At 50.7% G+C, this 26,097-nt stretch overlaps 1 protein-coding gene across 1 annotated transcript in view; it reads right to left on the bottom strand.

The window, feature by feature from the left end:
* OBSCN (obscurin, cytoskeletal calmodulin and titin-interacting RhoGEF) overlaps window positions 1–25,631 on the bottom strand; it is a 166,376-nt gene extending 140,745 nt beyond the window's left edge. The window contains 9 exon segments of the mRNA XM_053904975.1: window positions 14,839–15,114; window positions 15,741–16,016; window positions 16,443–16,718; window positions 17,519–17,785; window positions 17,908–18,216; window positions 18,971–19,231; window positions 19,986–20,255; window positions 21,406–22,413; window positions 25,445–25,631. Of these exon segments, the coding sequence (XP_053760950.1) occupies window positions 14,839–15,114; window positions 15,741–16,016; window positions 16,443–16,718; window positions 17,519–17,785; window positions 17,908–18,216; window positions 18,971–19,231; window positions 19,986–20,255; window positions 21,406–22,384 (2,914 nt within the window). The 5' untranslated portion in view covers window positions 22,385–22,413; window positions 25,445–25,631.
* Window positions 25,632–26,097: the final 466 nt, after the last annotated feature.

The following is a 26,097-nucleotide window of genomic DNA, read 5'->3' as shown; positions in this document are numbered from 1 at the left end:
CCCAGGGGGAGGTCCCATCATCATCCACTCCTTCCACGCCACTTCTTCCCCCAGTCCCTCCTACCACAAACATGCCAACAAATCCTGAATCTCCAACCCCAGACCAGTGTCAACTGAGTACCATGCCCAGATAGCTGACCACCCCTGGACATCCCAGGCTAGCATGTCACCTGCTTCTTCCAGCAAATATGCTCCTGTCTACCTGCCATGTCTCATATGGTGACCCCTAGATCTATGTATTCACACATGGGTTTAAGATTCATCTATGTCTCCTGCTTCTCAGCCCACACCCACATGAGCACGAATTCACGCACTCATCATCCCTCTCTGTCCCCTCAACCACAGCCTCTGTTTGACTTGGACATCTCCAGAAGCAAAACCTCTGCAGTAAGATGTCCTTGGGGACCAGATGGGTTAAGTGGAGTCTGCATGCTTCTTGTGGATGCCATGCCTACCTGAGCTTCTGCCACATCTGCCCTCCCAGCCAACAGCTTTGCTTTTGGAATCATGGTCTCTCTATCATTTCTCCACCCGTGAGGCTATCACCAGATGAGTCCTCACAAACACTACCATGTGAAAGCAGAGAACACCTAACCACACAGCCAACTGTCACCTTTATCCATAACCAGCTGAACACACAACGTTCATACTGTACAGTGAGGCACCTCCTATTCATTTTGTGGCCCCAGACTCAGCTGCATCCCCAAGGTGGAGTTGCACCAGGTCTCCGTTATTTCTGACATTCACTTCATAGGAGTCCTCACAGACTAATCTTAAAGAAAACTGTATCTCTTTGATATGCATGTCATGAAATCATTCCTGATCACACTGTGTGTGTGTGTGTGTGTGTGTGTGTGTGTGTGTCTATGTGTATATATGTGGGGGTATGCAGGTACGGTTGTATGTGCACATATATGTGTGTGCATGTCTTTGTACATGTGTTTAAACGTGTGTATGTTGTTGTATGTGTTTAAATGTGCATGTATGAAGACGCCTGGGTGGCTCAGTTGGTTAAGCATCTGACCTCGGCTCAGGTCATGATCTCATGGTTTGTGGGTTCAAGTCCCACATCAGGCTCTGTGCTGACAGCTCAGAGCCTGGGGCCTGCTTTTGGACTCTGTGTCTCCCTCTCTCTCTGCACTTTCCCCACTTTGTCTCTCTCTCAAAAATAAACAAACTTTAAAAATATGCATGTATGTATGTGTATATGTGTCATGTATGTATGTTTGTGTGTATATATGTTTGTGAGTGTGTATGTGCATTGAAATGTATGTGAATACATATATGTCTATTCATGTGTGTATGTGTGTTGTGAGCATGTATATGTGTTTATGTACATGGGTATATGTATGTCTATGCATGTGTGTATGGATGAGCATGTATGTGTTTAAATGTGCATGCATGTGTATGTGTGTGTGTTTGAGATGGCCTGCCACTATCTGTGCCCAGGAAGAAGCACATGTGGGAGCCCTCCATGATTACTCTGACCCCACCACACCATGAGGCCCCCAGCTACAGTGTTTTGCCTTCAAAATTCACCTGAATGAGTTATAAATATCCCTGAAAGGGTGCTTAGGATTTGTCCCACACTAGAAATGCCAAAGTTTGGGTCCATCTACATAGTTACAGAAAATTAAAACCCATATTTTTACAAAAACACCTGCACTTGGTTCCAGTTCTGGGCATAAACACTCCACCGTGTTTCAGTCACCAAATGCAGCCACAGGGCCATGGAGCAGCCATCTGAAGATTCTCAAAGTAAGCAGCAGCAGGCAGATTGGGGAGAAAAACCAGAATTCAAAGTCCACCAAACCAGAAGTGAGTCTACCTTTCCCCCCTTGCCTGCACTCAAGGCAGCTCAACATCCAGAAGCAGGTCCCCATCCTTCTCCCAAAACTTAGGGAAGAGAACCCCGAGTGCTGAGAGAGAATGGAAGATACCCCATTTTTTCTCCATGCTCTCATGCCCCAGCCCATGAAGATTAGAGACCCCTAGAACACTGAGGGTATAGAATATAGTATTCCTATGCAACTGAAGGAGGACACTGATCTTTCTCTTTTCTATCATTCTGCCACTGGACACCGGTGCAGGTGGGACCATTAAAAGCAAGTATCACAATAACATGCCTAGAGCTCCAGCTTCCCAACTAAAGAACTGAAAAAGAAGACAGAAGATCTGGAACAGGTGGTTGTCCAGAAATGCCAGGGATCACCACTGAGTCACATTTGAGTGAATATGACCCCAAAAACCAAACCAAAAATTTTGAACTCTGAACTGGGCAGAGGCCACTGTCCAGAGCCACACCTACCACTAAGTGGGCACATTCAGGACAGATTCAAATGGCACTGCAAAGTCTCTGTAAAGAAAACAATCTACGGGGAGTTGGCAGGAACCGATAGCCTGAACTCAACAAGGCCTATTTCCAGCTTTACTAAGATCAACATACCTCATTAAATGTAATACTCAGGGTTTCAAAACATACCATTCAGTATATACGGGATGCCATCCAAAACAGCCCCCTGAAAAACCAGGAAGCTCTCAGTTCACATGCATAGGAGAGGACTATTAACAGATACCAATGTCAAAATGACACAGATGCTGGAAATATCTGACAAAGATTTTCAAGCAACTATTACAAAAATGGTCCAACAAATGAAAGCAAATACTCTTGAAAGAAATGGAAAGACAGAAACTCTCAACAAAGAAAAACAAGATATAAAAACCCAAATGGACCTTTTACAAGTGGGGAAATAAAATAATTGAAATAACTCACTGAATGGGCTCAGTAGCAGAATGCAGACAACAGAAGACTTACTGAACTTGAAGATAAATCAATGGAAATTATTCCATCTAAACAAGAGCAAGAAAGGGAGTTTTTAGATAGAGCTTCAGGGACCTATGGGATGAAACCAAAAGGACTGAAATTCATCTCATCAGTCCTGGAAAGAGAGGAGTAAAGGTCAGAAAAATATTTTCAAGAAACAGTAGTTCAAACCTTTTCAAATTTGGTAAAAGACATTAACCAGATTATGAGAGCCCAGTAAATCTCAAACAGAATAAATCCAAAGAAATCCACACCTAGACACACCATTTCAGAGCCACTGAAAATTAAAAGACAAACACTCTTGAAAGCAGGCAGAGAATACAAACCCATGATTTGTAGGGGAACAGCTTGAGTGACCATGAATTTTTCTCATCGAAAATTAGTGCTGAAAGAAAGAACCATCAGCCCAGAATTCTGTATCTAGCAAAAATATCCTTCAGGAATGAGGATAAAATAAAGACATTCTGTATGAAAGGAAGTTAAGAAAACTCACTGTCAGCCAATCGCCTCTACAAGAATTACTAAGGGAAATGACATTGTAGGAAGATTCAGAACATCAGGAATTAAGGAAGACCAACACACATGGTAAATATTTGGGTGTTATGGACTATGAACTGTCTTCCCTCCCATGATCCATTTGTTGAAGTCCTAACCCCCAATTTTGGCATTAGGACACTTAAGGAGTTAATTATGGTTAAAAGAGTTCATAAGGGTGAGACCCTAATCCAATAGGACTGGCACCTTTATAAGAGAGAGATACCAGAGATCTCTCTTGCTCTCCATAAACCCACAGAAACCAGGCCAGAAAAGGAGGCCTCACCAGTACATGGCCAAGCTGGCACCTTGATCTTGGGCTTCTAGCTTCCAGAACTATGAGAAAATAAATTTATGTTGTATACACCACACAATCTGTGGTGTGTGTGTGCATGTGTGTGTGTGTGTGTGTGTGTGTGTGTGTGTGTGTGTGTTTTTAAGTAGGCTTCAAGCCCAGCACAGAGCCCAATGCAGGACTTGAACTCATGACCCTGATATCAAGAACCAGACCCTTAAGCGACTGAACCATCCAGGCTTTCCCTGTGGCCTTTTGTTATGGAAGCCTGAATTGACTAATACACTGGTGAAACAAAATAGACTATTCTTCCATTGAAATCTTTGGAATATATTTGATCATTGAAATCAAGAATTACCACATTGTCTGATGAGGTTTTCAATGGTAGACATAGTGCATAAAACAACTAATAACATAATGGTGGGAGAGTAAAAGGACCTACAAATTGATAAAAGTTCTACATCCCAATTGAAGTAGTAAAATAATGATTCTAAGGAGTTGAATATGTTTAACACAATCCCTAGGGTGACCACACAAAAATATACATAGAACCACAACAGACAAATTAAAATGGAATACTAAAAACATGCCAAATGACCCAAAAATGCAGGAAATGTGAAAAAAAGGGAAAAAGACAAAAAATAGAAGCAAATAATAAAATAGTAGACCTAAACATACCAATTATTTCATTAAATGGATATAGTGTAAACACACTGATTATAAGATAGAAATTGTCAGAATTGATTTTTTAAAATGTACCAACTTTATGTTAGCTACAAAAAACCCACTTCAAATATGTGTAGGTAAAAATAAAAGAATTTTAAAAATATACACAGTGCAAGCAGTAATCAAAACAAAACTGGAATATTTATATTAATATCATATTAAAATTAATTTATATTAATATTATTATATTAAAATTAAAATAAAGTAAACCTTTGAGCCAAGAAAATTACCAGAGATATTATAAAGATAAAAGAGTTACATTTACAAAGAATGCATAACAATACTAAATGAGTAAGCCCCTGACAACAGAGCTTCAACACATGCAAAGTAAAAACTGACAGAACTGAAAGTAAAATAGAAAGTCCACATGTATAGCTGAAGTTTTCAACACTCTTCACACAACAATTGATTGAACTAGTAGACAGAAGATCATCAGGGGTATAGAAGAATCAAACCATCAACCAGCATGACCTAACTCATATTTGTAAGGCATTCCACCCAACAGCAACAGAATATACCTTCCCTTCAACTATACGTGGAACATTTACCAACATAGGCCATAGTAGTTCAGAAAAGAAATTTCTAAAACATTTTTTAAATTGAAGTAATACAAAGTATGTATGTATGTATGTATGTATGACCAAAATGGAATTAGACTGGAAGTCAATAACAGAAAGATAAGAGGATGCTTCTGAAAAATATAGAAGTCAAAGAAGTCTCAAAGGAAATTAGTAAATATTTTAAAGTGAACAACAATGAAAATCAACATATCAAAATTTTTAGGATAAATTTAAAGCAATGCTTAGTGAAACTTTAACACTATTAAATATTTTTAATAGAAAAGAAAAAATTCAATCATTAATCTATACTTCCACCTTAAGAAATTAGAAGCAAATAAACCAAGAGCAAGCAGAAAGAAAAGTAATAAAGATAAGAACAGAAATCAGTTAGATTGAAAAAATAGAGAAATCAATGAAAACCATATCTGGTTCTTTGAAAAGATCAGTAAAATTGATAAATCTCTAACAAGACTAGTAAAGAAAAAAGAGAAAAGACCTAAACTAACAATGTCAGGAATGGAACAGAACATCTCCCAGACCCTGCTGGCATTAAAAGTATAATAAGAAAACATTATGAGCAATTCTATGCACATAAATTAAACAAATTTGATGAGACAAAACAATTCCTCAAAAACCACAAACTACTAAAACTTGCCCAAGAGGAAATAGGTAACTTGAACAGTTTCATCACTATAAATAAAATGTTTTCAAAGTTTAAATCTTCTAAAGAAACAAATTTCTAGGTTAGGAAGACTTCACTGACTTTATCAGGGAAATAACTAAAACAAAAATAAAGAAAGAAGAGAAGGGGCACCTGGGTGGCTCAGTTGGTTAAGCATCTGACTTCGGCTCAGGTCATGATCTCGCGGTTCGTGGGTTCAAGCCCCGTGTCGGGCTCTGTGCTGACAGTTCGGAGCCTGCTTCGTATTCTGTGTCTCCCTCTCTCTCTGTCCCTCCCCTACTTGCCCTTTCTCTCTCTCTCTCTTTCTCTCTCAAAATAAAAAAAAATAAAAATTAAAAAAAAAGAAGGAAGAGAAATCACATTGATTCTACACAATCTCTCACAGAAAACAGATGAGAAGAGAACTCTTTCCAACCTATTTTGTGAGGCCAGCATTACTCTGGTGACAAAACCAGACAAAGACAGTATAAGAATACTACAAGCCAGAATTCCTTAAGAAAATAAATATAAGAATACTCAACCAAACAGCATCACATTGAATCAGAAACAGGTAAAAAGAATAACAAACCACAATCAAGTAGCCTTAATCCCAGGATTACAATGCTGGTTAAATATTTTAAAATCACTCAAAGAGATGTCAGCAAAAATGGCAAAATAACTTTTTAAAAATTGCATAAACCTTGCAAAATTGTTGCAGTCAACTTTTTTAGTGTTCTGGAAATTAACGGAAGGCTTGCAGCAATCTAGGAGGCATGTACTCAAGGAAAACAGCTGAATCTCAGTAAGAACATCAAGATTTGTGGTGTTTTAACATACCCAATCCTCATACTCTCCTCCCTAACTCTGAGGTAGCCTGGAAAACCAACAGTCCACAATCACAGGGAACACTGGCACTTGGAACCCACATGAGGGAGTAGAATGAGACAAGAGCTCTTTCACAGCCCATTCCCAGGGAATTATCATTATTTGACCTATTGGTGGTTCACTGGCAAACTCCACTCACAAGCCTGTCTGTCTGTCTGTCTGTCTGTCTGTCTGTCTATCTGTCTGTCTTCATTCCTTCTTTCCTTATTATTCAAACCTAAACAGAAGGCCATCCCATGCAAACAGCCTTTTCCCCATTGGCATTTGTTAAAAACAATCACATGCACTACTGATCATGGCTGCTTGAAGTGGGGTCACAGTCAGGCAGAGAAGAGGCTAACTAATCAGCTTACAAGGAAAAGCTGAAGAATGAGATGTCTATAGAGGGCTTTGGAAAGCTCTGGCACATCCCTGGGCATCTAGAAGTCCACATATATATGTATACTCAGGAAACACTTGAATAGGCCCTAAAGTCACACATCAGGCTAACCTTGAGGCTGTAAAGCATAAAGTAAGGACAAGTGTAAATTCAGAAACTGCCTTGCTGAGTGGCATATGCATGTAACAACACAATGGCCCTTGGCAAGAACTGGGAGACCTCTTGGTTACTAGCATCTAAGGAAATCACTACAAAACCATTAGCTGACCAATAAACTAACCAATCAGAGACTTCAGTGGTTCACACAGCACAAAAATGCATACTTCACAGAAGTCGTTCAGAAAAGTCACTGGACACACAAACAACAGCAACAATAACAAAAAGCAACAACAACAACCTGGGGGAGGGGTTGGAGAATCTGAACTCAAGTTCCCATGTTAAATTATTTAACATTCCACTTATCAACAAAGAATGACATGGCATGCAAAGAAGCATGGCCTGTTACAGGAAAGGAAGCAGTCAACAGGAACTGTCCCTGAGAACACCCAGATACTATCTCACCAGTCAAAGTCATTATGTCATCCAGTTAAAATATGTTCAGAGAACCGAAGGAAATCATTTCTCATAGAATAAAGTAATGTTTGAGGAAAATGTCTCACCAAGTAGAGAATATCAATAACAAGATAGATCTCTAAAACTAAATAGAAATTCTATATTTGAAAAGTATAACTGAAATGGAAAGTCACTAGAGGGGTTCAGCATCTGCTTTGAGCACACAGAAGGAAGAATTAGCACATTTGAACATAGGTCTCTTGAAATTATCCAGTCTGAGGAGCAGAAAGAAATAAGAATGAAGAAAAATGAACAGAGCCTTAGATGCCCATTGGGCAATATATGCACATGGGGGATATTTATAGGGAGAGGGCAAGAGGAAGAGGCACTGAGAATGTTTAAGAAAAAAATGATCAAAAATCTCTAAAATTAACATCCAAGAAGTTCAACAAACTCCAAGCAAGACAAACTAATGGAGAGCCACACAGAGAGAGATTATATCAAAATTGTCAAAAGCCAAAAACAAAAAGAATCTTGAAAGCAGAAAGAGAAAAGCCAGTTGTCACAAGTACTCCTACTAAGAGTGACAGCGTATTTCCCTTCAGAAACCATAGAGGTCAGAAGGTAATGGGTGATGTGTTTAAACTTCTCAGTGAAAAAAAAAAAAAAAAACAAACTATCAACCAAGAACTTAATATCTGACAAAACTATCCCTAAGAGTGAAGGAGAAATTAATACATTCCCAGTCAAACAAACACAGGATTTTGTTGCATTATAACTACCCTCAAGAAATGGTAAATAGGCATTTCAGGTTTAGATGAAAAAACACTGACAGTAACTTAAAATCATATGTAAAAATAAAGGACAAGAGTAAATATATTTACCAGTAAAGGACACTGGTAAATATAAAAGCCAGTATTTTTAGTTTTTAACTATTCTTTTTTCCCAGATGACTTAAAATGCAAATGCATGAGCAATAATTATAAAACCATAAAGTTAACTGACTAAATTTGGTATATGAAGACATAATTTATGATGATAACAACATAAAGCTGTCCTTTGTGTGTGCACACAGAGCTGTAAAGAAGCAATTTCTTATTTAAACTAAGATGGTATAATTTTAAACTTGATTATTATAAAGTTAAGATGTTAACTGTCAAAACCACTAAGAGTAGACAGTAGACACTAAGAAAAAACTAGACAGGTAGGTAGGTAGGTACGAAGGTATATAGACAGACAAAAGAGTAAATATTGTACATAAACATATATAATATATATAAAGTCATGTTAAATTAAATATAATAAATATATATACTTAGTTCTGAGTACAGAAAAAGAAGTGAGAAGGAAATGAAAATAGAAAAAAATAAGTTAAATGTAAAAAACAGTAATAGAGAAAATGAGGAACAAAAAAGATATGACATATTAAAAGAGAAAAATACAGGGTGCTTGGGTGGCTCAGTCGGTTGAGCGTCCAGCTTTGGCTCAGGTCATGATCTCATGGCACATGAGTTAAAGCCCTGCATCAAGCTCTGTGCTGACAGCTCAGAGCCTGGAGTCTGCTTCAAATTCTGTGTCCCCCTCTCTCTCTGCCCCTCCCCTGTTCACACTCTGTCTCTCCCTCTCTCTCAAAAATAAAGAAACATTTTTTAAAAAATTTAAAGAGAGAAAAATAGTAGAAGTCCTTCTTTGTAAATATTAATTTAACTGTTAATAGTAATTCTCCAACTAAAAGGTGGAGATTGGCAAAACAGATTAAAAAAAAAATATGCTGTCTACAAGAGACTCACTTTAGATCCAAAGACACAAATAGGGTTTTTTGAAACAAATAATTTTAAAGTGAAGATATGCTCCTTACAAAGAGCAACCAGACAAGATGGTTTTTATGTTGTCAGGTTGAACAGACTTTAAGGCAAACCATTACAAAACACTATATATTGATTGAATAATGTATTGATTAAGGACATCATAAGTTGATAAAAGGGTCAACTCATCAAGAAGATCTGATAACTATGAACATAAGCACAACTCACAGGAGAGACCAAACCACACGAAGTGAAAACCAACTGATTAAAGAGAGAAACAGACAGTCGTACAATAATAGTTGGATAATTCAATGCCCCACTTTCAGTAATGGACATACAGCCAGACAGGAGCTCACTAAATAAACAGCAGTGCACACCAGCAGACCCAGCTGAGTCTACAGAACTCTTCAGCCAACCACAACAGGAAACACACTTCACTAAAGCACAGAGCATGGGAGAGGCCAGGAAACAAGTCTCAATAAATGTAAAAAGATTGAAATAATACAAACAGTCTTTTCCAACCACAGTGGAGTGAAGCTAGAAATCAATAATAGAAGGAAAACTGGAAAATTCACAAGCCTGTCAAAATGAAACAATGCACTCTTAAAAAATTATAAGGAAAATTAGAAAACATTTTGAGATAGATGGAAATGAAAACACAACACCTCAGGACTACTAAGGTGCACTGAAAGCGCTGATAGTTGTATATTATAGGTCTATGTCAAAACAGACGAGCACAAATCAATAACTTAACTTCGCACTTTAAGAAACTATGGAGCACCTGAGTGGATCAGTTGGTTGAGTGTCTGACTCTTGATTTCGGCTTCAGTCATGATCCCAGGAACATGGGATTGAGCCCCACGTCCAGCTCCACACTGAGTGTGGAACCTGCTTAAGATTCTCTTTCTTTCCCTCTGCCCATCCCCCCTCACATGCACACACATTCTCTCTCTAAAAAACCATAAAACTATAAACAAAACTATAAACTATAAAACTATAAAGCTTAAAACTATAAAACTATAACAAACCTATAAAGAGTAAGCAAAACCCCAAGTTAGAAGAAGGAGGGGAATAAAGACTGGAGTGGAGACAAATGAAATAGAGAATAAAAAAGCAATAGAAAGAACAAAGGACATTTTTAAAAATCCACAAAATTGACAAACCTTTAGCTAGACTGACCCAGAAAGTTTGAAGTCTCAAATTATTAAAACAGAAATAAATGTGGGGACATCAGTACAGATCTTAGAGAAATTAAAAGCATGGTAAGAGAATACCATGAACAATTGTATGCCAACAAATTGGACAACCCAGACAAAATGGACAAACTCACAGAAATACACAAATTATCAAAACTGACCCCAGAAGAAATAGAAAATCTGAACAGACCTACAAAAAGTAAAGAGGTTCAATTAATAATCAACAACAAAATGAAAGGCATCTAAACTTTAAATAAAGAAGTAAAACTATCTGTACATGCAGGTGACACCTTTTTGTATCTAAAAAAATATCCTTAGGGGCGCCTGGGTAGCGCAGTCAGTTGAGCGTCTGACTCCAGTTCAGGTCATGATCTCATGGTCCATGAGTTCAAGCCCTGTGTCGGGCTCTGTGCTGACAGCTCAGAGCCTGGAGCCTGCTTCATATTCTGTGTCTCCTTCTCTCTCTTCCCCTTCCCTGCTCATGCTCTGTCTCTCTCTGTCTCTCAAAAATGAATAAACATTAAAAAATGTTTTTAAATATCCTTAGGAATCCATGAAAGAATTAATAGGTGAGTAAACCAGTTCAGCAAGGTTGTAGGACTCAAGGCCAATATTCAAAAGTTAGTTCTGTTTCTGTGTATTAGCAACAAACCATCTGAAAGTGAAATTAAGAAAACAATTCCATTTAAAGAAGCATCAAGAAAAATGAATGCATGGCAACAAACTCCACAAGTCTTTTACACTGAAGACTGTAAAATTTTGGGAAAAAAATTAAAAAGCTTGATAAATAGACAGGTAGCCTGTATTTACGGATCAGAAGATTAATGTTGTTAAAACAGCAATACTCAAATTGATCTACACATTCAGTACTATAATAATCAAAATACCAGCTGCCATTTTTGCAAAATTTGAAAGCTGATCTTAAAATTCAAGTGGAAATGCAGGGACCTCAAATACTCAAAAAAATCTTAAAAAGAAAAATGAACAAAGTTTGAGGACTCACACTTGCCAATTTCAAAACCCACCACAAAGCTACAGTGATCTAAACTGTGGTACTGACATAGAACAGACAGTTCTATGTATCAATAGAACAGAATTGAGAATCCAGAAGTAAATCCCAACATTGACGGTCAGATGATTTTTTTAGTGTTTATTTTTGTGATAAAGAGGGAAAGAGAGAGCACGCATGCACACGTAGTGGAGGAAAGGCAGAGAGAGGGAGACAGAGGATCTAAAGTGGGCTCCACACTGTCAGCACAGAGCCTGATGCGGGGCTCAAACGCATGAGCTGTGAGATCATGACCTGAGCCTAAGTCCAATGTTCAACCAACTGAGCCACCCAGATGCCCCAATATCAACTTATATTTGACAAATGTACCAAGAAAACTCACTGGGGGAAACGTCTGCTCAACATACAGTGCTGGAATAACTGAATCCCCACATGCAGAGAATGAACCTGGATCCCTATATCACACCATATAGAAAAACTAACTCAAAGTGAATCAAAGACCTAAATGTAAGAGCAAAAACTAGACAACTCTTAGAAGAAAACAGGTGTCAACTGGTGTGACCTTGGATCAGGCACTGGTTTCTTAGGACACCAAACATACAAGCAACAAAAGAGGGTGCATTGTATTTCATCACAATTAAAAAACTTTTGTGCATCAAAGGACACTCTCAGCAAAGTGAATGGCAGAAAATATTTGAAAATCTTTTATCTGATAAGGATCTAGTATCCAGAATATGTAAGGAACTCTTACAATGCAACAATAAAAAGATAACAGAATTTAAAAATAAGGCAGAAGACCTGAATAGACATTTCTCCAAAGAAGACATGCACATGACCAACATGTACATGAAAAGATGCTCAACATCATGCATCATCTGGAAAATTCAAAACAAGACCACAATGAGATACCTCCTCATGCCCACTAGTGTGGCTAGAAGCAAAAAACAAATAGATAAAAATAATGAGCACTGGCAAGGATGTGGAGAAAGACCTTTGCACACTGTTGGTGGGAATGTAAAAGGGGGCAGCCACTGTGGAGAATGGTCCTCCAGGGAGTTAAGCATAAAATTACTTATGACCAAGCAACCCCAAGAGAACTGAAAATATATGTTCACCCATGTAAGAATGTTCTAGCAGCACTGTTGGTAACAGCCAAACACTAGGATCAACCATGATATGCGTTAGCTGATAAAAAGACGAAATGTGGGACACAATCCACATGGTGGAAATGTTACTGGCCATAAGAGAATTAAGCACTGATGGTACAGCATGGATGGACCTTGGAAACATGGTGCTCGATGGAAAGAGCCGGACTTAAGAGTCTACATGCTGTATGACTCCATTTAAATAAAGTGTCCACAACAGGCAAACCCACAGAGGCAGAAAGTGGATTCATGAGTCCATGGGGGAGGGTAAACACAGGGTGATGGTGGGTTTAGCATGTCACAGCGTTATGACAATGTTCTAGAACTAGGTGGTGGTGCGGTCGATCACACAGCCTTGTGAATGTACTAAAACCACAGAATTGTATGCTGTACAAGGGTAGACTTTATGGCATTTTACTCAATTACCTGGCACCAGTTCCTGTTCAGCCTCCTATCCCAAGCCTCAACACACCACCAGCTGCCTTCCAGAACTTTTCGGGCACCCTGACGTACACTCACTCCCTGAGCACCACCCTCCTGATACACTTGGGCTCATCCTCCAGGACCTGATGCCAGGACCCTCCTGCCTGGACCTCAGCCCCAGCCCCACCAAGCAAGCTGTTGTCCCCTCTCTTCCCTACCTCACCCCCAGAACCTTGGTTCAGAGGCCAGATTTCACAGTGTCTGGACGGGAGGCCTGTGCTTCTCACAGAGCACCAGGGATGGTCTTATGGACAGAGTCTCTCAGCAAAGTCTTAGAAGCTCTGTTACTACTTCGCAGAAAATGAAACTGAGTCACAGGTGGCAGGATCAAATGACCACAAATGGGGGGCCTAGGACAGCAGGCTTTGTTCTTTCCCAGGTCTGGAGGCCAGGAGACAGGTGAAGGTGCCATAGGGCCGCGCTCCCTTGGAAGGTTCCAGGAGGGTCCCTCCTGCCTCTCCCAGCTGCCAGGGCCCCAGGCATTCTGGGCTCATGGCTGTGCCCAGATCCCCAATCTCTGCCTCTGTCTCCATGTGGCCATCTCAAATCCCCCTCCCTCATCTCATAAGGACCCACCCTGATCCAGGATGCTCTCACCTCAAGATCCACCTCAACCTTGATCACCTCTGCAAAGACCCCATGTCCACATTAGGCCACGTTCTGAGGTCTGGGGACACAGGTGAGTTTCAGGGACACACAACACTGACAGGTTGCCCCAGTCACCCAACAGAGGTTAGATCTGACCCTATCTACACTCTGATCCCTGCACTGCTTGCCTTGAACAGGGTGTCCAATCTCAGCGTGCAGCCACCCCGTGGGACAGGGCAGTCCCAGCACACACACAGGCCAGCCATGTAACCACTGGCCCACCTCCTCCACTCTTGACGTCCCACTGCTGAGGCAGTAGGGCCAGGGGCACATTTTTCCAGGCTATCTGCAGGGGGGTGTGGCCATCAGAGTGTTTGAAACCACTGATTTTGTGATAATTTATTGCACAGCAGACAAAAAAGGAATAAAAAAACACCCCTTGCATGTTTTCCCACCTTGAATGTGATGGCCAGAGCTGTGGAAGCCATCTTGTGACCATGAGGCAACAAGCATTAGAAAGATCCTTATCTTGTGTTCAGGAAGGCAGAGAATTAGAGACAGACAGAAACTGTGTCCCCGGGATGTCCCTGTGATAGACTGTTAGAAGTGGTCCCTGATAAGCCAAGCCTCCCTGCGTCCACATCCCTCAACGGTGGGGTCTACTTCTCCCCCACCTTGAAACCAGACTGGCCTTATGCCTGTCTTTCCACCATACAAGATGACGGAGGTCACACTCTGAGCACAGACATTAACGAGCCCTGTAGCTCTGCTATGCCCTGAGGGGAAGGAGCCGGCTCTCCCCAGGAAGAAATGGGCCCTGGGGTGAGGCATCATGAGGAAAGAAAGGGATCCCACACAGAGGAGTGAGCCTCGCCAGCATCACAAGGAGAGAGAGGCTTGCTGTCCCAGATAGATGCATCCACTGAAACCACCCCTACTAGGACCTCAGATGCATGGATGAAGCCAGGCTGGATCTTCCTGTCCCAGCAGAAATGAACAGTCTCACTGAGCCCTGCCCGAGTTCCTAACCACAGAACCAACCGTCTCCAAAGTTTGGGGGTACTTCTTACATGGCACCAGATAACTGACTGATACAGGCCCTGACCAAGCTGCAGATCACTGCCCCAGCCCCCACCTATATACTTCCTCCAGGCCTGTTCCTGGGATACGGTCATACATCTGCCTCATCAACTGACCTGTCATGTCCAGGCAGAAGGAGACCTTCTCTCCCCTGGCCTCGCAGCTGTACTCCCCGGCGTCCACCTTCCCCGCCTGCTGCACCACCAGCCTCCTGCTGCAGCCCGTGGCCTCCATGCGCACTTTGGAGCTGGCACTCAGCTTCTTCCCGCCCTTGTACCACGTCACCTCCGTCTTGTCCTGGGCCACCTCGCAGCTCAGCATGGCGCTGGTCCCCACCTTGGCCTGCACCTCACTGCGTGCCGGCTGCCCCTTGGCAAACACGGCTGAGGGCTCTAAGGACAGGGAGGGACAGGTGGTCAGAGGTCTTAGTTAGGTGAGGTTCCCCAAGACCTGGAGCCAAGGCACAGACATGCTGTAGACTCCAGGCCACCTTGGGAATCCTTCATGTCAGGTGCTGCCAGTGGGACCCTCCTCAGGCACAGGGTGGGGCTTGTGCCCTGACCCCTCTGAGCATGATGGGTACCCCGGCTGGTGCCTGGGGACAGATGGAGGGAGGCATGGGGGGCAGTGGCCAAGACCCTACTAAGGCAAAGCCAGATCCTGAGAATCCACCAAGATGCACCAATAGGTTCTAGAAAGAGCCAGAGCCTCGTCCATCAAGATCCCAATTTAACCTGCCGAGGTGGCTTCCGGCACCTTTTGGGTCTTGCCAGCCTCACTTTTTCATCCTTGAAAAGAGAAAAAGGGCTGCAAATTTCTTATCTTTTATTCTTCATACCCACACTCTTCTCTCATCTAAACGTTAGTTCTGTGGGCACCTTCTTTCCCCAATTCCGGAAGCAACTGCACCCCCACAAGCATTCTTGGAAAAAAGGAAGGGCAGGGCAGCTTGGCCTCACAAGTGCTTGATGCAGCCGGACCTGCTTCCTACCACCAAGTCCTGGAGGCTGCAGCTCACCACTGACACGCAGCTGGAAGTCCACGGAGTCCTCGCCCACACGGCATGAGTAGGTGCCCTCATCCTGCTTGGTGACCGAGGCTGCCACCAGCCGGTGCCACGTTCCCACGTCCTCCTGCAGGAAGCGCTGGCTGGAGCGGCTGAGCTCCGTGCCATCCTTGTACCAGCGCACACAAACCTGGGCCTCAGAAGTCTCACATTCAAAGTGGGCTGGGCCCCCGGCCACGGCATCCACCAAGCCCCCAGCTGTGTCCTTGTGCAGAAAGGGAGTGAGCCCTGCAAGGGCACATGGGCAGGTCAGGGAGCTGGCAGAGCCCTGGCCACACGTCCACCCACTCAGACAGCAGATGGAGATGCCCAGAGCTCCAGGGCCTCACTGACCAGGGTCCCATTCAGAGGCAGGACTGGCCTGGGATGCTGACCTCCAACCACTCACGCACCACCTGCTCTTAGGAAGACCCTCCCCACCCTCTCACAGGCTGTCCACCTCTCACACCATAGTGTCACTGGAGCCAGTTCCCCAGACTCCCGCTCCCCAAGATCAGCTAAGTCCCCCACCCTCCCACAAGGACAGAGGACAGGGGCTCCCACTGCCCAGACCCCCTAGAGCCTGCCCAGAGCTGGGAACATAACGTGTGGCCGTGACCATGGTGATGGTGGGCAGGCAAGGACGTGGACACACACACACACAGAGGACATCACCTTGCACTAACAGCTGGTAGGCGATGCGGCCCCCACGGCTGACACACTCGTACAGGCCAGCATCGTCTCGCACCACATCCCGCACCAGCAGTGCCCACTGTCCGGCACTCGCCTGGACCTCGTATTTGGGGCCCAGGGGCAGCACGTGGCCATCCTTCAGCCATGTCACCGCCGCAGCCTGGTCTGAGAGCTCTGCCAAGAGCTGCGCCTCCTCATGCAGCCGGGCCAGCACTTCCCTCACAGCTGCCACTGGACGCTTGGCGGCCAGCCCTGGGGCTGTGTGGGGCCACACAGGTGGACACAGGGGACATAGATAGAGGGGTGGACGGGGGGGGGGGGCAAAGGGGGAGGGGGCAGAAGGGGAGGGAGCAGAGGGAGAGGGGGCAGAGGGAGAGGGGTGGACAGATGGGGAGGGGACATTGGGGATGGACAAAGGGAGGGGACATTGGGGAGGGGACAGAGGAGGTGGACAGAGGGAGAGGGGGCAGAGGGGAGGGGGCAGAGGGAGGGGGTGGACAGAGGAGGCAGACAGAGGGGACGGACGGGGACAGGGAGGGGGAGGGGACAGTGGAGAGTGGACAGAGGAGATGGACATGGAGGGGGAGGGGACAGAGGAGGTGGACAGAGGAGATGGACAGGGATGGGGAGGGGGCAGAGGAGAGTGGACAGAGGAAGCGGACAGAGAGGATGTATGGGCAAGAGAATGAGATAGTAAAGAGTGGACACAGTGGGGGGTGGGGTATGGGAGAACAGACAGAAAAAAAGAGGAAGAGACAAGATTGCAGAGAGAGAGAGGGGAGCAGACAGATGCAGAAGTGAGGTCCTGCAGCTCCTCCTCCACTCACACTGAGGCTGAGGCCGCCCCCAGCCCTGGGCAAGCTGCCTCACACCCCCCTCCTCTGTCCTGCCCACCGCATCCAGGAGACCACCCAGAGCCCACCTGGCCCTAGGGAAGATGCCTGGGGGGGGTCACAGCCACACACCCCTCCCCTGCTTGCCACATCCAGGAGACCACTTGGGAGCCCACCCTGCCCCTAGGGAAGAGGCCTGGGGGGTCACAGCTGGGGTCCCCCTACCTCGGACCTCCATACGGATGCTGTTCTCAATTCCGTTGGCCACGAACTTGAGCTCAGCGCCATGCAGGCTGGCGGACACGGAGCGGATGGTGAGGGCATGCTGCGTGCCGTCGTGACGGATCACATACACACTGCTGGCCTTTAGGGCCTGGCCATCCAGGAACCACTCTCCAGCAGAGGCCAGAGTGAGGTCCACCGAGAAGGTCACCTCGCCACCCTCCACCGCCTCCACCGCCTTCAGAGGAGTCTTCACAGCCAGCTGGGGGGCTGCAGAGTGAGGGCCTTAGGAAGGGGCCGGCCTCTGCCCTCCTCTGCTCCCCCTCCAGAGCCCAAGTTCCCCCTCCCCCAGGAAGCCCTCAGGGCAGGCTCCAGGAGCCTTCCTCACTTACCCAGGTGGACAGTCCCTGGAAACTCCAGGTAGGGGCTCTGGCCAAAGCTGTTCACAGCTGATACCCGGAACTGGAAGTCCCCCTCCTCAGCCACGCTGGCCACAGTCAGCTCACGTTCAGCCACCAACTCCGCCTCGTGGCACCGGCTCCAGGTATAGGCACCAAGCCGCTTCTTTTCCACCAGATAACCGTCGATGGGGACAGGGCGGTCCCCATGGGGTGGTGGGGACCAGGCAAGGGTGACAGAGCACTCTGTCCTTCCCTTTACCACAGGGGCCTCAGGGGCATGCAGGGGCGGCCTCCTAGGGGCTGGAGAGAGCACAGTCAATATCACTGACTGGCAGTTCCCTCCCAAGGCCCTGGCTCCAAGCTCAGCCCTTCAAGGGGTCACAGAACCCCACCCTGCTGGGGGAGCTACTTTCATGATCTGGGAATGGCCAAGGCACAAGGAAGGGGACACTGGGCCCAGGGAGGGCGTGGGCCCGCCACCCCTGTCCCAGCCCTGTGGCCATTTCTTTGGTTGCAGTGGGAAGAGTGCTCCGGCTTCAGGCCACTCAAACTGTGCACGTGGCCTGGGGACCAGGCTTATCCGTTTCTGCAGGTCTTAGGCTAACCAGTGACCAAAGCAGGTGCAGTGACCACTCTGAGGGTGCTCAGACCTGTGTGCAGGGACACATTCCTACCCCAACCAAGGGCTGACCAATGAGTGTGGTGGGGGGAGTGACCTACCACCCAATCTACAAATGGGATACCAAAGGTCACAGAAAGAGGACATGCCCACACCTGACTTCCCACACCCACCCCATGCCACCCACAACAATCCCTACCTTCTAATTTGGTTCATAGAGTGGGGAGGCCAACAGGACTGCTACCTCACAGTCACCTGGGGTGATCACAGTGAAGAAGGGCGCAAACAAACCAGGGGCCCCAGGAAACTGAAGCTATGACCCATTGGTTCAGTCCCCAAAGCCCTCCGTGCAGCGGGCTGGAGAGCACAGCAGGGCCCCATGGACGAAGGAGGCAAAGGGCACTGTCCATCCAAGGGCACTCCCCAGGCCCTTACCAGACACGAAGAACTGGGTGGACGTCCGGCAGTCACCAGCAGTGAAGGTCACCTCGCCCATGTCCTCCAGGCTGCACTGGGAGATGGTCAGCGTGTGGCACATGCCTTCTGTGGTGATGGCCACGCGGCCCCCGGCCACCATCTCCTCCTGGTTCCTCAGCCAGTGGACAGGGCCCTCGGGCCTGGCCAGCTCCACACAAAACATGGCCGTGTCACCCACGCGGACTGCAGTCTTCCTCGGGAGCTTCCGAATGAGGTTTCCTGTGGTGGTCAGGGTGAGGGGCTGGTCAGACAGGACCCCTGCCCCAGCCTCCCTCCAGCACACCTTCCAGGCCCCTGTCCATCCCCACAAGACACCCTCCCCGCAAGACACCCTCCCCCCACCCCCCACATGGCCCCACGCCCCCTGCATGATGCCCCCAGTGCCCCCGCAAGACACCTGCCCCCCCAGGACCCCTGTCCCCATCCCTCAGGACCCCTGCCCTGCCCCTTCCCATCCCTGCCCACTCCTTGCAAGGCCCCACCCTCCACATGACCCCTCCACCTGCATGGCCCCACCAGCCGCAGGACCCTTGCCCTCCCCCCACGCGACCCCTGACCTTCTGTAGGACCCCTGCCCTCACCCTCACATGACCCCTGCTCCCCCCGTAGGACCCTACCCCCACCACCGCAGGACCCCTGCCCCATCCCGCATGACCCCTGCCCCGCCAGGACCCCTTCCCTGCCCCTTCCGGCCCCTGCACCCCCCCCCCCCACGGGACCCCTGTCGGCATCCCTCAGGACCCCTGCCCAGCCCCTTCCGATCTCTGCCCACCTCCTGCAAGGAAGGCCTCACCACCCGCATGGCGCTGCCACCCGCAGGACCCCTACCCCCCAACCCCTGCTGCCACCCACAGGACCCCTGCGCTCCCCCGACACGACCCCTGACCCCCCATAGGACCCCTGCCCTCACCCCCACATGACCCCTGCCCCCCCCCCGTAGGACCCTACCCCTTTCCCGCCCGACCCCTCCCACCTTGCACCGCGAGCTCTGCCACGGTGCGGCTGCCCTCCGTGGTCTCGCAGATGTAGACGGCGTCGTCGTCGGCCGAGACGTTGCGCACCGTGAGCCTGCGCTCAGTGCCCGCCTCCTCGATGCCGTACTTGGCGCTGGCCCACAGACGCGTGTCCTCCTTGTACCACGCAGCCTCCGTGGACGGCAGCTGCACCTCGCACTGGAACGTGGCCGACTCCTTCTCCCGCACCTCCAGGTCCTGAAGTCGCCTCTTGAAGGGCACGGCGGGCTCTGAGGGGAGGAGGCGCGTGAGAGGTGCTGGGGCGGCGGGATGCTTGCAGCGGCGAGGCAGGGAAGAGAGCTCCGAGGAGACAGAGGAGGGGGGAGGGGGCAGAGCGTGGGGTTGGGGCAGCGGTGAGCTGCGGGGGAGGGCAGGAAGGGGGGCAGGTTAAGGGGCTCGGAGTGGGAAGCTGGAGCGTGGGGGCGGGGGACCAGGGCAGGGTTGAGGGGGCTACGGGGCAGGGGGGAGTGGAGAGGCAGGCGAGCAGCAGGGAAGCGTGTAGGGAGGTAGGGGGATGGAGGCGGGACAGGGGCGGGCGAGGGCACAGAACCTGAAGAGCCCCCTTCCCTTAAACAGAAGGAGATGTCCTGAAGACAAAAAGGAGAACCGAGGCCCCAGCCAGCAGCCCAGCGCAAAGCTCGGGGGACTCACGCCCACGCAGCAGCCAGGCGGCAGGGCCAGCGCCAGATCACTGCAGTCCCTGAGCACCGGCTGTGGGCCAGGCCCCGCTGCCCTGCGCATTTCCCCCTGTGCAGACCCCCTCCCCCAAGGAACCGGGCTGTTTCCTCCGCGTGGGCCATGGCCTGGGGCGCGCACTGAAGGTCGGAGCGCCCTGAGATCCTACAGCGGGTCAGAAGTGGAGGTCAGTCTCTGCTCTTAGGAGCCTCGCCAACTTGCCCGCAGGACCTGATCACGTCGCCTGCCAGGGCTTCCCTCCAGAACCCAGAGGGAGCCCCAGACCCCTCCAGGGATCCTCAACGGGAACCTGTGAACTGGCTCAACCCGGCTCGGCCCCAGCCCGAGCCCCAGCCCTTGCCTTTCTCTCGGACTCTGCCTGGGAGACCCCTTTGGCAACCTGTCACTGGGGTGGAGGGCCTGGCTCACCCCGACAGTGTCTCAGAGGAGGGGGTGCTTAGGACAAAGCGCTTTGTTCACTCATGTGACTCTCACAAAGACAATGGGACAGGCCGAGGGTCATCCGTGTCGCCCTCATTTCCTGGGCCCGAAGAGGCGAGAGCCGCCAACAGCTCTGCCTCAGGATTCCACCACGGATTCCATTCCAGGTGGGGGCGGGACTGGGGAGGCGCCTGCTCCTGCGCTCTGCGGGCAGCGACCTGGGCGGGGACCGTGCACTCCCCGCCCCTCGGGCGAGGCGCTCACCTCGTACGACGACCAGCACGGAGCTGTAGGTTTGGCCCACCAGGTTGGACGCCGTGCAGGTGTAGAGGCCCCGGTCCGACTGCTTGCAGAAGAGGATCTTGAGCACGAAGTTCTCCTGAGCGTCCTCGTACACCAGGTGTCGCCGGCCCTCCACCACCAGCTGGCCATCCTTCTTCCACACCGTCTCTGGCTTAGGCTCGCCCGTCACGTAGCAACTGAGGCGCGCGTGCTTGCCTTCAGTCACCGTACAGGTGCGCGTGCCAGAGCCAGGTGGCGAGGCAGGGATGCCCTCGGCGCGCATCGCCTCCCGACGCCGCTGCAGGTGCGCCAGAAGCCCGGCAGTGGAGGCTCCCGGCGGGGCGGCGTCTGGGTCCGCGTCTACCGTGAGCGCGGCGTCGGCACTGGCGACGCCTAGCGGGTTCTCGGCGCGCACCGTGTATGTGCCCCCGTCGCGCGGCCGCGCGGACTGGATGCGCAGCGCGCTGGCCTCGCCGCTGGCCTCCACGCGCACCCGGGGGGCGTCGGGCGCGCCCAGGCGCCGGCCGTCCTTGGCCCAGCTCACGGCCATGGGCGGCGAGCCGCGCACGCGGCAGCGGAAGGTGGCCTCGGCGCCCTCGCGCACGCGGATGGACGTGGGCCGCAGCAGGAAGTGGGGCGCCTGCTCGGCGTAAGTGGCCTCGGCGTCCACCTGCAGGCCCACGGCCGCGAAGGCCTCGCCGATGGCATTGCGCGCGCGGCACACGTACTGCCCGCTGTCGCCCAGGGCCAGGTCCAGGATGGTGAGGCGGTACAGGTCGCCGTCCTGGGCCAGCCGGAAGCGAGAGCCCGCCTCCACCGGCTGCTGGTCCTTCTCCCAGCTCACCTGCGGCGTAGGGTTGCCCACGATCTGGCAGCTCAGCGTGGCGTCCTTCCCCACCGACACCACGAAGGCCTTGGGCCGGGTCAGGAATCGGGGCGCCCCGCTGAATGAGTGATCCATGGTGGGGGGGCGGGGGCGGCGGGACGGACCTGAGAGCAGGTTGGGGGAAGGTCATAGTGGGGATGAGCCGCAGGTGCTGTCTGAGTCCTCCGCGGCTTCCCAATCAGTGTCCCTGAAGAACCCAGTCTAACCCAGGGTGGACACCTCCCGGCCTTATCTCCACCCCCGACCTCCACGCGCAGGTAGAACTACCAGAAGACACAGTGGTGCATAAAATCAGATTTACCCCTTTCTGGGCACCTGGAGTCTAGTGCACCCCTCGACGGGCTTTTCTAACGGGTGAGCATATCTCCTTCCTGTCCCCCCAGCTCTAGCCCTACGCCCCAACTCAGGTCCAGTTGAGAACCTGTCCCAAAACAGCACACCAGCAGCCAGGCTGGCCCTCCTCTCTGTGCACCAGGGTCCTCCCTACCCTGGGGGCCATGCTGTAACTCTCCACACAGACCTGCCTGTTCTCCCCTGCCCACTCCAGCTGCTTCCTGGTGACCAGTTCCCATCCCCCACACACCTCTGCTTCCTGGAGTCTGAAACTCCAGTCTGCTTACATCTCTGCCACTCAACTCTCCACACCTGGACGGGGCCTGGCCCCTGGCGGGAGTGCACCCAAGGTGACCCATCTCCCAGCAGGCTCTCCTCTGAGCCCTTGGCCCTGCGTGTCCCCTTTTGTCCCCCCACTTCCTCCTCCGGGTGACTCATCTTCCAAAGCTGTTGGGCCACACATCCTGCCGGGTGCAGCTCAGCCCTCCTCGCCCCGGGAAGTGCCCACAACAGAGGCCTGTCCCACCTGTAGCTGCCTGCACCTGTCCTGCGATGCCTCCTCCCCTCCCCTGCCAAAAAACCCTGATGAACAGGAAAGGATTAGAGACCCTGTTGCCAGGTGACTTCCTCCTAACTGGCTGAGCTGCCCACACCCCCTCACTGTGAACAGCCACAGGAGGATCTGGAGGGCACACAGTCAGCAGTGAGCCCAGGGAGGACAGGCAGAGAGTCCCCTGGGAAGGGCCTGGCCAGGTTGACTGTCAGGAGCCCTGTCACTCTACAGACTTTGTGGCTCCACTGGCCAGGCACCCTGTGGGGATGGGGTGGGCACCACCCGAAAGCCTCAGGGGACAGGCCTCTGCCTAAGCCTCCCCTCCCCCTCAGGCCCCAGCTGGCCTTCAGCACAGGTGGGTATGGTGAGCCTGGGCCTTACCCCACCCCCCCCCCCCCCCCCCCCGGCTTCTTTATGTAAGAACAGCAGCCCACTGGCCTCAGGGCTGGCCTCAAGCACCTTTACTCCTTCCCCAATCCACAGCTGGGCTTCTAGCATGGGCTGCCCACTGGGGGACAAGCGGGGTGATGTCCTGTGATTCAGGGCCTAATCCCCCTTAATCCCCCTCTAGGAGGTGAGACCGCTCCAGCCTGCTGACTCACTGTGTGGTCAGCACCTCTGGCCCCTGCCCCCCATGGCCTGGCCATGTTCTGGAGCTGGGAGGACCTGGGCGGGTGGCCACCCGAGCCCCGCCCCTGGGGACGCCCTCTTGGGCCTTGATGTCCCTCTGGGGAAGGCTTACTCAGATCTCCCCTGAGATCTAAGCTCCCAGGGCCCCCCTCCTGAATCACAGTCGGTGGGTCCCCCAAAGCAGGACACTGAATCCTCCCCCCAACACACCAGGTGCAGCTATGGGAGATAGGTCCTCTGAGCTCATGAGTGGGCATGGGCAGGGGCCACCCCACAGCTAGTGGCCTCTGGGGGGCAGGGACAGTGACAGGGACAGGAGAGGGAGCTCCCATCACCACACGTGCTTAGGGGGAGCCAGCCCAGGACCTTGGCAGGTGCACTGGCTGACCCCTGGCCTGGCAGGGGTGGGCAGAGACCTCCAAGATCCTCTGAGGCCCCCAGGGACAGTGCTGATGCCTGTCTCCTCATTTAACAGCCTGTATTTCCCACCTCAATGCAGCAGACACCATGAAGCCAGGGTTGGGGGCTCCCACAGATACAGCTGCCTCCGAGTCTACCCTGCCAGGCAGGCATCCCCACTGGTCAGTAGAACCCTAGCTCCAGAAATGCTTGCCCGAGGACTCCAGAGCCACCCACCGTCCTTCAGGCCAAGTCGGGAACACCCTCTGGGGGCCCCCAGAACTCCCACTGGGCACATACATGCAGCAGTGTGCTCAGAGACAGGAGACTCAGAAGGGGACACAGCCCCAGCCTCCCAGGAAAAGCCCCTTCCTTCCTCAGATGCCCACCTGGGAAGGCAGCTCCTTGTAGACCCCACTCAGACTCCTGACGCCTTGGAGGACCTAGCTTGGCACTGGCAGGAGCCTCCCTCCACATGGAGACCATGACTCCCCCACCCCCACCTGGGGTCATTTCTCTAGAGCCCAGGAGTCCCTGGGGCTGACCTGAGCCCTGCCCACACCCTCCATCCTGGCTCTTCTAGAACTTGGCCAATCTCAGGTCCTCTTCCAGGGGCCCCTGGGCCATTTCTCAGATGCACCAAGGGTGGGAAGTGACTTGCAGCCTGACTGCAGAGTCTGGTCCCTTCCTGGGAATCCCTGCTGCCCCCGCCCCCACCCTTCCAGAAAAGACTTCCAAGGGCAGGTCCTGGAGTCTGTGCCTCCCCCTAGACCCCTGGGCTGGCGGCTTCCCAAACTCCTGGGGAAATTCTTTCCTGGAGTCAGGTGTCAGTGCCCCTTTGGCTGTCCCCTCTGCTGAGCCAACAGGCCTAAAATAGCCCCAGCTGTCAGCGGACATCCATCTCAGCAGAGCTGGGGGCAGGGCCGGCCAGACCTCCAGGCCTGCCTCACAGCAGGGAGCCCCCAGCGAAGGAGGAGGTGGATGCACCCCATGGCCCCCTGACCTCACACCCCAGCTGCTCCTTCCCCAAATGAGGGCTCAGGTCACTGCAGGGAGTGGATTCCAGGGCTCCAACCCTCAGAGGAGTGGCACAGCCTGGCTAGACCAGCCCCCTCCCAGGGCCAACTGTACCCCACAGCCCTGACCTTCAACAGAGCAGTCCTGGAGGAGAGGGGCTAGGCCCAGGATGGCCCCCACCCCTGTCTATCCTGCCTCCTCACCTGTCTCTACGGGAGGCTGGGAGCAGCACCCAGGCGGGGGGCTCAGACGGCAGGGCAGGGGCTGCTGGGCCTCACCTCCCTCCACGGGCCCAGGACCGACACGGCTCCCACCCAGCAGCCCACTCTCTGGCCGGTCCTCAGACTGGACAGGGACGAAAGGACAGGCGGACGCTGTCAGCTGGAGAAGCCTGGGCCCGCCCCCACCACCAGCCAGCCCAACCCAGCCCAACTCCAAAATAGCCCGGGTGTCACTGCCCCGGATTTGGTTTCACCCCCAGCCCCACGGAAGCAAAGGGCACAGACTCTGCATGGCCAGGTGTTTGGTGGGGGACAGCAGGGATGTGGGTAGGGCAGGGACCCCATCTTGTGGGGAACCCTGTTCAGACTAATATCCCGGAGTGCAGGGAAGGAGGGAGCCTAGGGGACCCAGAACCACCCAGAGGAGAGAGGGGGACATGAGACCCCCCAGAGGATATCCAAGATCACCTTGAAGGGACCTGGGACCCCTCCCCCAGAAAGGGATCCAGAACCAGTCAGAGGGGACCCAGAGCCAGCCAGAGGGGATCCAAGACTGCCCAGAGGGGACTAGAACCAGCCAGAGGGGAGGGAGGGACGAGAAACCACACAGAGGGCACCCAGGACTGCCCAGAGGG

The sequence above is a fragment of the Panthera pardus genome, unplaced genomic scaffold (genome assembly GCF_024362965.1).
Source record: "Panthera pardus isolate Hobbes unplaced genomic scaffold, ASM2436296v1 HiC_scaffold_1, whole genome shotgun sequence".
Taxonomy (NCBI): domain Eukaryota; kingdom Metazoa; phylum Chordata; class Mammalia; order Carnivora; family Felidae; genus Panthera; species Panthera pardus.
The sequence above is the reverse complement of the archived record's forward strand: the minus strand, read 5'-3'. Positions and strand labels throughout refer to the sequence as shown.